This window comes from Scomber scombrus, chromosome 16 (genome assembly GCF_963691925.1).
Source record: "Scomber scombrus chromosome 16, fScoSco1.1, whole genome shotgun sequence".
In the NCBI taxonomy this organism is placed as follows: Eukaryota; Metazoa; Chordata; class Actinopteri; order Scombriformes; family Scombridae; genus Scomber; species Scomber scombrus.
Genome location: NC_084985.1, coordinates 6,667,154 through 6,680,815, shown reverse-complemented (window position 1 = coordinate 6,680,815; position 13,662 = coordinate 6,667,154). Strand labels below are relative to the sequence as shown.

The window sequence follows — 13,662 nt, the reverse complement described above, 5'->3', positions numbered from 1 at the left end:
ACATGATACAAGTAAAATATTGTAACCCTCCTCCTCTTCTGTACAGGCTTTGCTCAAAGAGCTCTCCTCAAGTGTTTCTGCTCTGGGTGAGAGGCTTGATGCTCAGGCCTCACTGAGTGCACAGCCCGAGGCATTAAAACGGCGCCTGCAGGAAACAGGAGAGATCCGCTCAGAGCTGGAGAGACAGCGGACTGAGATGGCGGAGGCTGAGAGGCTCTGCCAGGAGCTGAGCGCCATCGTGGCTGAACCCTACCTGAAGGAAGAGCTCAGTAAACGACTGGAGAGCGTCAGCGGGCCGCTGAAGAGTTTAGAGGAGCGTGCAGGTTTGTGTTTGATGTTATTTTACCAATAACTATTAGTATCTATTGTGCAAAGCAGCAGTATATTTGTGATTCTGCGGCTAAAGTGTGTTTGTATTTGCTGGTTGTGATTCCCTACACAGAGATAATCGTCCATTTTAATGTATTCATTTTTGATGAGGTCAAACAGTATCTCCTTTCAAACTTAATCCCTTTAACCTTTAACAAGAATATTGTTTTGATTACAAGAAAATAAATACTAACAAATCCATGGAAATAAATACAAGAAAATCTCCAGAAGTCCTGTTTGTCCTGTTTTGTTTGAGATAGATTTACAATGTTTATGTTTGTAATTCCTTGCTTTGCTCTCCTCTAGCTGACGGTCTGTCTCAGCTACAAGCCGCCCTGTCGTCCACCCAGCAGTTCCAGCAGATGTTTGAGGAGTTGCGCTCCTGGCTTGACAAGCAGGCGGATCCCAGAGAATCATCCACGGACTCCCTGCCCTGCCAGCCGGAGGCCATCCGCTCCCTGCTGGCACAGACGGATGAGCTCCAGCGTGGGATTGCCAGTCAGCGAGGTTCTTACGAGCTCATTCAAGCTGAGGGAGCGTCGCTGCTTGCCACCCTCCCAGCAGGCGGAGATGAGCGCTCTGCCCTGCAGTCCCGTCTGGCCTCCTTGCGGCAAGATTGGGAAGGGCAGAACCAGAGAATCTCAGAGCGTGAGGCCAGACTGAAGGCCACTCTTAGCAAAGCAGAAACCTACCAGCAGCACAAGGCCGAGCTGGTACCGTGGCTAGCGGAGTGTGAAGAGAAGGATGGAGAGTTACAGCCATCACTGGATTCGTCGGCCCTTGATGAAGCCTTACAAAAGGCTCGAGGTTTGTCACTGGACCTGGAGAGACGCCAACCCCTTCTGGAGGCCTTTAACACTGCAGCTGATCAGCTGCTGGAGCAATGCTGCATCGGGGAGGAAGAGGTGTGTACCTGAAGTCATTTTATATGTTTCAGACCGGCTTCTCTGTGTGTTTCATGTGTTAAATGAAGAAAACTTGACTGATGTACTGTAAATACAATTTTCTCTGTAGATACGAGATGAGAAAGCCCAGCTGAACCGTAAGGTGGACGGACTGGGAGAGAAGCTTCATAACCGCACTTCCCAGCTGGAGGAGCTGTCCGGTCGTCTGAAGGAGTTTGAAGAAGGTAGACAAGCTGTGGAGAGGAGGCTGGAGGCTGCAAAGCACCAGATTGAAGTCCAGGAAGCTTTAGGACCTCAGGTAATGAAAAAATACTGTTGCTATTGTCATTTTAATCTCATTGTTCATGGAAATGAGTAAAAAAGCAAAGCACTGACAGTGTGAAAATGACAATGAGGTCACTATAAACACAGTTTTACATGTCTGCCTCTTTTCCATTCAGGCATGTACCGCCAAAAGTTTGGAGCGGCTGAGAAGTCAGCAGGACAGTTTGAGGTCCTTGCAGCCTCAGGTAGTCTACCTCAGAGACCTGGCCCAGGGGCTGGTGCAGGACGCACCCCAGAGACCGGGAGGCAGCGCTGAGGGGGCACAGAGGCTTCAGGAGCACGCCAAGGACACAGAGAAAGACTTTGAAGGTGTTACTGACAAGGTGAGGAACTAGTTTATAGTACAGAGTGGAAATGTGCTCCAAGAGTGTCTGAGTGAGGATCTGAGGTGATTAGAAATGTACTTATTGAACATCTGGAACATCTGCTCCAGGTTTGCAAAGTGTTTATTGGGCCAATATCAAACATTCCTTACACAATCTGTAAAAAGCCGTAGTACAATGTAAGAATAACAGTAATCACTCTGTGGGGGTATATATTCATGTTTTGAGGTATCATGTCTGACACCCTGTACAGAGCGATGATGAGAGTCAAAGGAAGTGGTTTGTTAGTAGTTCTTTGTAGCTTAGTGTCAGCACTTAACACAGTACTTAACTTTCTTTCATATTTGGTGTTTTTGGGGCTTCCTCCCTCCCCAAAACCTGATCAGAGATTGCCAATAAAAACTAGTGAACGTCCAAAATATATTTGACCCACATATTAAAGCAGAGCAGAATCCTTCTTGTGGAAAAAACAGCAGAACACGAGCAGAGGAGAGCGTCGAAAGGGCTGTTATGAATTAACAATTGCAGGCTGGAGAGAGAAGATGTTGTACAACCAGAGGAACTATTTATACCAAGGGTCACTGTGTGAGAGGGTGTCAGATCTAGTGTGTGTGTGTGTGTGTGTGTGTGTGTGTGTGTGTGTGTGTGTGTGTGTGTGTGTGTGTGTGTGTGTGTGTGTGTGTGTGTGTGTGTGTGTGTGTGTGTGTGTGTGTGTGTGTGTGTGTGTGTGTGTGTGTGTGTAGGTGTTTAGCAGACAAGTGAGAGAGAGCAGAACAACTATAGCTGTCCGAAGAGTTTGGCTCATTTGACTTACCTTAGTCATATATGGTCATTGTAGACATTCGACACTACATCATTGTTTGAAATGTAAACCAGAGCTTCAAGAATTCAGCATCTAGTTTCTGCAATCCAGTTTCCACATACTCCATTTAAGGTTACAGCTATCACAGACACTCTGAAACATATATTAAAGCCATTGGAGGAATACACTGTTATTTTTATGTATTTTATTTCTCCTTTTAATATATTGATTTGGTGTCATCATCGCTGAGAAAAAGAATCGCTCTGTTGGAGATGATGATGGAAGCAGCAAGCATAACATATCTTTCATATCAGATAAACTTACTCTTAGATAATGCTTCAGCGTGTCTTTCTTGCACCTACACAGACCAACTCTATTTTTACTTTCTGTAGCGTTGCATCATTTTCTGGTTTGGTTTCATTTGGTTTGTGCTCTGCTGTTACACTAATTTAGCCAGAGAAAAATATCACCACCCACAAGGGCTCCTCCTTGTATGATTAATAATATTTATGTATAGCATGAATATCCAAACTCTTTCATAGTACATTTCTGCTGTAGTTAACTATTTTGTGACTGCACTCCATAAATGGGTTTAAATAGAACATCCAGATGCCTCCTGAAAAGTGAATCTGCTCAATCAAATGTTCAAAATTGCCTCAAACAGGTGTGTGATGTGAGATGCTTGTTTTAATACCTTGTTGTTGACTTTTCTACATTCTTTACTCCCATCAGATCGAACAGTGCTGCTCCTCCCTGGAGTCTCGGCTGCAGGGCGTCGGCGAGGTCCAGTCTCACGTGCGGGATGTCTTCTCACGAATCGCCGACCTCGATGATGAACTGGACTCCCTCAGTCCGGTCGGACGTGACGCAGACTCCCTAGCATCTCAAGCAGACGCCCTCAAGGGCTTCCTGTCCCGTGTGAGCAGCCTCAGGTCGGAGCTGGAGGGGCATTCATCTGAGTGCTCTACCATGCTTCGCAGGGAGGGCTCCTCCCCCGACCTCCTGGCTCTCAGGAGGGAGACAGAGGCTCTGAACCGCCAGGCCGGAAAGGTGAGAGACAAAAATGATGATGATGATGTGGCGATAGTTAGATGGTATTGTTTAGTGACAGGATTTAGTCCATTTAAGTGACTGTTAAAGTTAAATTTCTTCCATCCGTCCCTGTTTATCCTTTTCCTCCAGCTGAGCGAGCGAGGCCAGGCCAGGCTGGATCAGATCGATGACGCTGCAGAGAAGGTTCGAGAGTTCTACAGGCAGGTGGCCGAGCTGCAAGGCATGCTGGGAAGGGCGGAAGAGGGGCTGAACGCGCAGGGCATGGTCGGCACAGAGGTGGAGATCATCAAGCAGCAGCTGCAGGAGTTCAAGGTAGGATGGACTTCTTCTCGTTCAGTGTGTGAGAGTGTGTGTTAGTGTGTATGTGCCAGTGAGAAGATGCACATCGCTGTATGTGTAGAGGATGTTTTGAAAGCTGGTTTGGTTTGAGGTTTTCTTGGCTGTGTAATCTAGTACATGCAGTACTTGAGTAGTGTGTGAGAGTATTTGTCATTGCTGACAGTAATAACTTCTGATTGATTTTGAGGCTAAAAACATGAGCGAATCTCACTGAATTCAGGGTGAAAAGGTTGCACTTGTTTATGCTCACAGTCTCTTTGCACTTTCTGTGTGTGTGCGTCATGAATAGCGACGTTCAATATTTGTAGAGGCTCTGAGGAGGTCTGCATCTGTCCTTTTTGTCTTTGTTCATACTCGTAGCAACCATGAGGTAAGGGTTTGTAGTGTGTGTGTGTGTGTGAGAGAGAGAGAGAGAAATAGAGAGAGGAACTCCTGTGGTGTGTGAGGAGTCAGTGATGGTGATTACTTGAGTCACACATCTCTTTAAAATGCCTGACACGCTGCTGAATCACGCAGCTTCTTTTTTCTTTTTTAAGGAAAGTTACGATGTTCTTTCAGTGTTCGCTCAACATTTCCCTCAGATACACTCCTCTGCACACACTCTCCTCTCGTTTTACGTCTCTCACATGTACTCAAATATATCATACTTATCCCTCTTCATGCCATGTAATGCTTTTGAACATGTTAGCCTTGTCACTGAGATAATGGACGTTGGGTCTAAATTTGATACTGGCGAAAATGATGCTCCTTTTTTTCCTCCACTTCTCTTCCCTCTGTTACGGTTAACACAACACTTAGTAAAAGCATGTAAAATGTCAGCACTGCTTCTCTGCTGTTGTTGTTTTGTTACCTCAGAGATGGCGTATGAAAACACATTCCTTCTGAAAAAAAAAAACCCACAATGGGTGAGGCCAAAAAATGATGAAATCAAATTAGGGCATTGTATTGTCTATTAGAAATATGATACAGATAAAAGTACAGTAAATAAGGGGTTTTATTTACCCTGGAAAGTATCTTTGGCTGCAACTGGCTATTGATTAATTTCAATTCTTGGGAAAAATGAATGTTTAGTCTACGAAATATCATAAAATTGGGTGAAAAATGTCCGTTTCCCACAGCTCTGCAATGCCTTCATATTGTTTGCTGTGTCCATCCAGCAGTCCAAAATCCCCCAAAAATGTTCAATTTATAAAGATTTAAACAAGAAAAAAGCAGGTTTATGCCCTGGTGTAAACAACAGGTAAATAAATACTGCATACAAAGATTTCCTTTTTTTTTTCTACAACAGCACATAAAAGGAAATATCCTAATGCATCCAACACCAGGACGTTTAATGTTTATACGCTCATTTGATCATATTATGAATATGTTTATTCTCAGATTTAGTCGGATCAAAGAAAGAAGAAGAAAAAGAAACATGAGTATGATCACAGTGATTAATTCATCACGGTGCATTGCTTCCTTCTGGTGATATCCAGTATTAAGACATCTTAATGTAGCACATCTCTGCCCTTTTTTTTAAAGCATAATTCTTCTTTACTGTCTTTGAATTGTGTCGGAGCTAACCTCAGGAATGTGCTTTGCTAGCACCACCATTGTGTTTTATTGCGTTACTCCACTGCTCGTTTCACGGGCACAGAACGCTCTTTCAGTCCGACTACTATCATTAAAGAGCACATTTTCTTGCCGTGATGTAATATCCTGTCCACTTTAGAAAACTATGTAAGTATGTGAGAGCCCTGGAGAAGTATGCACGAATCCCAGAGCGCACTTAACCACTGTCTCCCATCTGCAGTGGCCGAGATGCTCAGAGAAGGTTATGCTTTTTTTTGAAAGTGATTGATGAGTCATGTGATATAAGCGCTAATCATTTTCATGCATTTAAAAAATTTAGTAGGAGTCCTGCTTTTCCCCCAGAGAGTGATTGACTCAGCTGTTGTTAAGACGTGTGGGCGGATCAAAGAACGTTTTATCCCATCCGTTTCTCTTCATTCTACTTCTTGCTTTTCTTTTTTTCCTTCTCTGGTTTATTTTTTCATCTTCTTTAATTTAATTATTTGGATATTTGGTGAAACGTCTTCATTGGCCTTACATCTCTCTTGCCCTACTAATCGTCTGCTTCACCCCCCCCCCCCCCCTCCACCAATCCCCCCTCTGTCTTTTTCTGGGTCTCTTCTTCCCCCTAGTCGGTCTCTTAATGAGAGCAGGCCAAATTAATGTGTGGCAAAGAACAAACAGACAGAGAAGATAAAGAGGTGTTGAGAGAGGGAGGGAAAGATGAGAGGAGAGAGAGAGAGAGAGCTGTGAAAATCTGAATAGGCTTCTCTAGAGAAGTAGAGCCAGAGCAGACAAAGAGCGTAAAGCTTTTATGTATTTTGTCTGGTGCACAGTTACAGTAAATGTATGTTAGTGAGTACGTTTACAGGTATTACAGCACTTATGCTTACAGTATGTTTACACTGATACTTTAAATGAGGAAACTAGAGTCTATTTTCTTTCCTGTACTGTATCCAAACATACTGTACTTAGTCAATAAAGCGGATTCTAAGACTATTAATATGTATTTCTTTTCCTGATATAACCCAAATTAAAGACCAAATAAACTCATTCCTGCATTAAATAAACAACTGAGCAAAATGCCTCATTTTGGACTACAATCCTGGCAACCTGGAAATTGAGTTTTAAATTGATATGCCATAGCAAGCTGGAGGAACTTGACTGGAGGAATACAGATTAATATTAAGAGTAATAAAGATGGCTTGTAAAATAAAAATGCATAAACAAGAAACAGCTACAGAAAGACACAGCTTGTGTTCATAAAATGATTGACCTGGTGCACAATATTTAAGTAATGGAGAGAATTAATTACAATTTGAAAGCAATTTTGTATAAATATGTATTATAAACAAGTTAATTTACTAATAAAAGTTGTTGGATGGATTGCATTGATGAAATTTAATGCAGATATATTTATATCACTCTCAGTATAAGTTGAAATAATTTTGGTTATGGTTTTGTCTAGTGCCACTATCAAGTGAATATTCTTACTTGAAATTCAAGGCATTACTAGTCGTTAATAGATCAAACCAAAATGCAGGTGTTAATCATGTTATTCACACTGTTCACCCCCATTTTACCCCACGTTCAAAGCTGTGAACTGCCAACCGAGGTGCAGACAGACTGGTGGCAGTGTGGGACTGGGTGCAAAAAAGTAATAGCAGGGGCAGGATGTATAATAGCTACTGTCTGCAGGGTATGTAGAGCATGGAGAAATGGTCTGTCACTCCGTCTGGGGGCAGAGGGGGTATTAATAGGAGAGCCACGAAGGGAAGCTAGCGGGGGGGATATTGTTGGGAATAGAGAAAAGAACAGAAAATAACAGTCGAACACAGAGAGAGAGAGAGAGAGAGAGAGAAGGGCGAGATGGCAGATCGTCACGGAGAGCAGGATCACGAGGCAGGCTTACAGATGCAGGGACAAAGATAAGGAAATAATGGGATAGAAGGAATAAAGTGAGACGGGTTGTTTTTTTTCTACTTCTGACCTCTATCTGACTTTTTTAATGCCACATTTCATTTTTATGTTCCCTCTTCATTGCAGTACATATTGCGTCTATCCTTCTGTAATTTTCTAAAGAGGCAAAAAAAATGACGTTAAAGTCTCTTTCGCCCATTCTTTGAAGTTGCTTTCCTCTCCTCCCCTGCTTTGTCTCTACCTCCCTCTGCCTCTCTCTCTCTCTCTGTCCCTCTCTCTTTTTCTGTAACTGATCCAGCTCAGCTCATTTCAAACCTAAACATGTCTGTCTGGCTCCAAAACAGACCCAGGCCACCCCTCTCCCCTTCTCCCCTTCTCCTCATCCTCCTTCCCCTCCCCCACCAGACCCCATTTCCAATCCAGAGAGATGATGTCATGCCGATGCTTAGAAATACGAAGGGGCTCAGGACAAAGTGTGTGTATGTGTGTGTGGGTGTGTGTGGGTGTTGGTCGGTGGGGGGGGGGCAGCTAGGGGATAAAGGGTCATGGGAGTGGGAGGCGATGTTGTCAAATTGTTAAAACTTCCCAACAATGATCTCACAATGAATTATTGGGTCAGTGAGCGAAGCAGTGAAATCAGCATTCCTGTCAAAAAACTACAGCACTTGTTCAATATTTATTATGTAAATAAAACTATTTGGGCTGCTCCAGAATGTGTTTATATCACTGCGTAATGAAAACTGTGAAGCCCTGAAGGCTCGCATTGAATGCCTGATCAGATTTATAGTCTTGTTTACACTTATTGAATAGTTTATGATTTAAATACACTCTCTGACAACTTTAGCACATTTTATTTTCCTGCCTATAACTGTGTAACATTTAAAGGTGCAGTGCGTAGAATTTAGCAGCCTTAATAATAATGGAATATAATAATTCACAAGCATGTTTTAATTAATGTATAATCACCTGAAATAAAAATCATTGGGTTTTCGTTACTTAAAAATTAGTCCTTTATATCTACATAGGGAGCGCTCCATGTTGCACCTCCATGTTTAACTACAGTAGCCCAAAACAGACAAACCAAACATTGGCTCTAGTGAGGGGGTTTCACATTTTTTGCAAGTTTCCCAGCCACAGTAGGTTCTCCTACATGCTTGGGAGGGGAGGGGAGAGGTATTTATCTGCAACCTCACTGCTAGATGCCACTAAATCCTGGATTAGGGGAAGGGTTAAACACTGGTCCTTTAACATTTGGATAGTAAATGTTGGAGTTTGAAAACAATACCCACCCCTAAAAATATTTGGTGGATATGAAAACTGAAATCACTCCCTATTTACTACATAGTGCACTATATTTACTATCCATCCTCTTTTTTGTTTTAGTTGAGGGTCCAAATAATTCTAAATGTGTGGAATTTGTGCACTACTGTGTGAAGGACCCTCAAAATGAAACAAACATTGAAACAAAAACTGCTACTATATGAGCTACAGCTGTTTAAAAAAATAATTTAAAAAAGCCAAATATTTGATTGTTCCAGCATCTCAAATGTGATTTCCTGTTTTATCCTTTTCATATATGACAGTTAATTAAATATCTCAACATTGTAAACTGTCACTGAGACAAAACAAGCTAATGGATGACATATGTGTGGCCTCTGTGAAATTACAAATGCCTTTTTTTTTTTTAAACATTTCATATAAACAATTCATCAAGAAAATAATCAACAGATTTCATCGCTAATGACAATAATCGTTAGTTGCAGCCCAAACAGGAAACACACAAAACGATGATGATGATTTATGTCTGAAATCTTAATTTACTGCTCAGTATGAATTAAATGACTCTGTATCTATTACATGCCGAGTCGTAAATGAATAAATCAGCGAGGGGGGGATTTCAGACACAGCCTCAGTTTTTATATGAGAATGTTTCCCAGTCTGAGTATCGTTATTTATCATGTACATGTTTATACATGACCGTCCTGTCTGCACATATGTGCTACTGTGGAATCTATGTTTGTATTTAGGGTTGCTCTGTGGCCCAATGAGGAGTGTGTGTGTGTGTGTGTGTGTGTGTGTGTGTGTGTGTGCACTGTGCATTAGAGGATGCTTCTAATTCCAGTCTTTTTCGGGGTGCAACCGGAATCTCAGCTGTCTCCTCACCCCACCCACACAAATACACACACACACGCACACGCACGCACACACACACGCACAAACACCCACGCACACACACACACACATTAAGGTGTGGCATCAACATCCCTCTGCATGCCCCTGGCTCCCTTCGTCTCTAAGCAGCTGACATAGTCTCCGGGTGGGATGAGAGAACACACACACACACACACACACTCTCTGTCTCTCTGGAGTTTTAGCAGAGCAGCGTTACGAGGCTCTAAACCCAAAGCTGCAGATGGACATTCCTTTGAAGGGCTGGTTAGTCTGGTTGACAGCAAAGCAAGGAGGCATGTGTGTGTGTGTCTTTGTGTGTCTTTGAGCACACATGTTTGTGAAAATCCCCATCCTAAATCATGACTGCACGCCTCCCTTGTCTTCACCTCTTCTACCTCCCTATCCTTCACACCTTCCTACTCCTCCTCTCTATTATTTTATTCTCCTATAGTCTGTCCTCTTCACCTCATCATCCCATCGTCTTTTACTCCTTGGAGAATCTCTAACTCGTGACTCACTGTCCTTCCCTGCACCGACTGTGTCAGCAAGTATTTAATGATGGGTGTAGAAGTCAAGCCAAACTGGGCCAGAGGCTCACTGGTTGTTTTTTAGCCCATGCTGTGAAGCTGGAACACATCCTGAATCTCACCTAGAGTATAAAGCTGTGTAGACATTTAAAGTTTTGATTTTAATGACTAGCGACTTGTAATTAAGACATTTTGAACTTACAGGCTGTCCGAAACACAAGTGTGTACCTGGTATAGATAAAACATAAAGACAAAGATGTTTTGTTTGATAAAAAACCTGTGCAGTGTAACCCATAATGTCTTCTAGCTAGCCCATATTAAATCTCGGTGAGTCAGAGAGGCACTCTGCGGCATTTCTACTCAGGTCTGGAAATCATAAATCATTAGTCACTAGCATAAAACTGCACGTCCAGCTTTTGAAAGGTTACTCTCTGAAAAAAAACCACATCAATTCTGGTTCTCTGATACACATTTTATGTATTTGAATCCCCATCTGTATTTCAAAACATAAGCTCGCCATGTATCACACTGAACATACAGTATACCACATAGTTTACTGTATGTAAGTCTTCAAAACCACATGATTAAACTGGAAAGTGGAAAATACAAGAAATGTAAAGTATGAACGAGGTCAGCTGCGTTCGAGTTTGTATCCTCTCAGGTCGGACTGTGTCTAATCAGTTTCAGCAGGACTAGTTAACCAGTTTTAAGCAGATAGCGGCCATGTTGGTGAGGCTAATTCAAACACACAGAGGTGGAAACCAGTCAGAGGAGTTCAGTGTGTCAGAGCCCAGTAACCCTCCCATGACTCCCCGACTAATCCAAGTCATACGTCATCTGGACACCATTGCTGTTTACTGGCTCTCAAGATTTTTCCTGGACTTCTTTCTGTTCTTTTTTCTGCTGGATGTAGTCATGTCTGTTAGTGTTAGGGACTCTGAGTTTGTCTATATATATGTGTGTGTGTGTGTGTGTGTGTGTGTGTGTGTGTGTGTGTGTGTGTGTGTGTGTGTGTGTGTGTGTGTCTGAGTGCATGACTCTTATTTCTGTCTACGTCTGCGTGTGTTCGTTTCGTCTCTCTAAGGGACTGATTGGATCATGCTAACATAATTTCTCTAATCATTTAACTTGATTTGTCCGGGCCGAACCTTCCTATAACCTGCTGGTACACACACACAAACACACACACACACACACACCTTTCACCTCTCTGTGTACTGTATGCGCGATTGATCGAGAAAGTGAGTGATTGTTATGTCTCGGGATTGTGTGATCTAAATATGTCTGAGATGGTGTGTGTGCATATGTAAGTGTGTGAGGGCGTGTGTGTGTGTGAGGGTGTGTGTGTGTAATGTCTTCGCCCCTCCACTCTCAGGTCCTGTATTGTTTCAGCTGTTGTGAATTAGGAAGGCATGCCACAGCTCGGCCTAGCCCTCACTCTCTGTCTTTTTCACTCTCTTTTTCTCAGCTCGGTGGAATTCAATATTCTATTCTGGTCTGATTCAGGACGAATATTAGTAAGATATTATGTTGTAAAGGATGGCATTTAATAGCATTTCATATAATCATATAAGTGTATTAAATGTATTTAGGTTATATGTCAGAATACCATGAAGGGAGACCTAAGATATGCTTCTTAACATATATTTTTGTGTATGAAATGGTTAAAAAGCTCTTTTTTATTCACATAAGTGATACTATTTCCATATATATCTAATGGAGTAGTGTAAATCTTATAAAAGATAAACCGATGTTAATATGGGAAAATAATATATAGTGTATAATTCATGCTTTGCTCAAGATATATTTCCCCTTATAGTCATTTACTTTATAATAACAATTGTTTGACTTGTGATAAACACATGCCATACATAACCGTTTCTTCCCATCTTCTTTTTTTAAACACTACATAATGAAAATATCATATTACTGCCATGATAGAGAACAGACATAGTGAGAAACAGACTTCAGCAAACAGATGTTGTGGTTCCTCCTCCATACTTTATCAGCACGTCAGTTATGCAAAAACATTTCAGTTTGAAAGTAATTAGCATCGTATAATAAGGATGGATGATGTGGAGAGGACGAAATGTGAATGACATTTTTGACTAAATACCTCAATATTGATATTGTAGCAGTACTGTAGGGATGACTACTGGTACTTTCTCACAAAATATTTACACAATGAGATCTTTGATAGTCATTAAATGCACATTACTGATGATTATCTAAGTGGGAAAAGGCAAATTAAGAGAAGAACTAGAAGAGCCAGACTGTAATTTACTGTAGTTTACTGTAATGCAGTCTTTAAAACCAGGAACTACGATATACAATATCAAAGATGATATCTAGACTCATATGGATAGTAACCTAACCCGATGTTAATGACCAACTCATATCGAGCCTCTATATATATTATTAATTTATTGCCCAGCTCTATCATATAAGTGGTATTATTGTTCCTCTACATCATAGAAAGTATTACAAAGGCTGTTGGTTTAAATATTACATATATTTATATATTACATATATTTACTTTGAGCTACACTCTCAAACCTAACAATTACCACTTGTTGTTGTATAACCACAAAGCATGTTCTACACACCTTAAATTACCTCCACACATACATATATTAGTCTTAAGTGTGTTGACAGAAATGCTAAGAGGGAGGGAGAGAGGTGCAGTGTAGAAGAGGTTTAAGATCCTGGTGAGAAGGGAGAATCAGGTGGATGTGTGGGTGGTGAAAGAAACACAAAGAGAAAGAGAAGAGGAGCTTGTGAGCGTGTGAACAAAAGAGAGATGAACTCCAGCGTTGACCTCTCAGCAGGTAGCCTCACAGGTGTTGTTTGGTGTGTGTGTGGGAGGGGTGGAGGGAGGGGTATGAGGTCACTGAAAGAGAGGATAATCCTATTTTTACCACCCTAAAACTCCCCAAATGGTGCAAACCACCGCAGAGAACTGACCTCCAAAGTGTTTATAATGTGGAAAGTCTTTCCTGCATTAAAGGCACATTTGACATTTAAAGTCCATGTATAACGTATAGCGGACTGCTTGGCTGCTAGCTGAATGAAAAACACACTTCCACTTCAACACACACGCACTGAGAGCCAAGCTGTGGGGGGGTTATGGGAGAAAGTGTTAAGTTTTTATTTGCCTAAAAGAATGTGTGTGTGCACATGTAGTCTAATTTAGCGTTAAATTGAACAGCACACACACACACACAGAGTAAAGCTGAAAGTCTGAATCTAGTGCTGTGCGTAGATGATTTACAGGTGTGCTTATACAAGTTATTGAACATCATGGTGAGGCGGCAGTTTATCCATATTTGCTTACGTGTGTATGTGCATTATTATCTATGTATGACTATGGGTGT

At 41.7% G+C, this 13,662-nt stretch overlaps 1 protein-coding gene across 6 annotated transcripts in view; it reads left to right on the top strand.

Annotated features, from left to right (window-relative positions):
- macf1a (microtubule actin crosslinking factor 1a) overlaps positions 1-13,662 on the top strand; it is a 247,530-nt gene that overhangs the window by 183,203 nt on the left and 50,665 nt on the right. For all 6 annotated transcript variants that reach the window (XM_062436570.1, XM_062436569.1, XM_062436574.1 and 3 more), the window contains 6 exons: positions 47-323; positions 676-1,274; positions 1,384-1,572; positions 1,715-1,921; positions 3,456-3,773; positions 3,906-4,088. In XM_062436570.1, the coding sequence (XP_062292554.1) occupies positions 47-323; positions 676-1,274; positions 1,384-1,572; positions 1,715-1,921; positions 3,456-3,773; positions 3,906-4,088 (1,773 nt within the window). The remainder of the gene's footprint in view (positions 1-46; positions 324-675; positions 1,275-1,383; positions 1,573-1,714; positions 1,922-3,455; positions 3,774-3,905; positions 4,089-13,662) is intronic.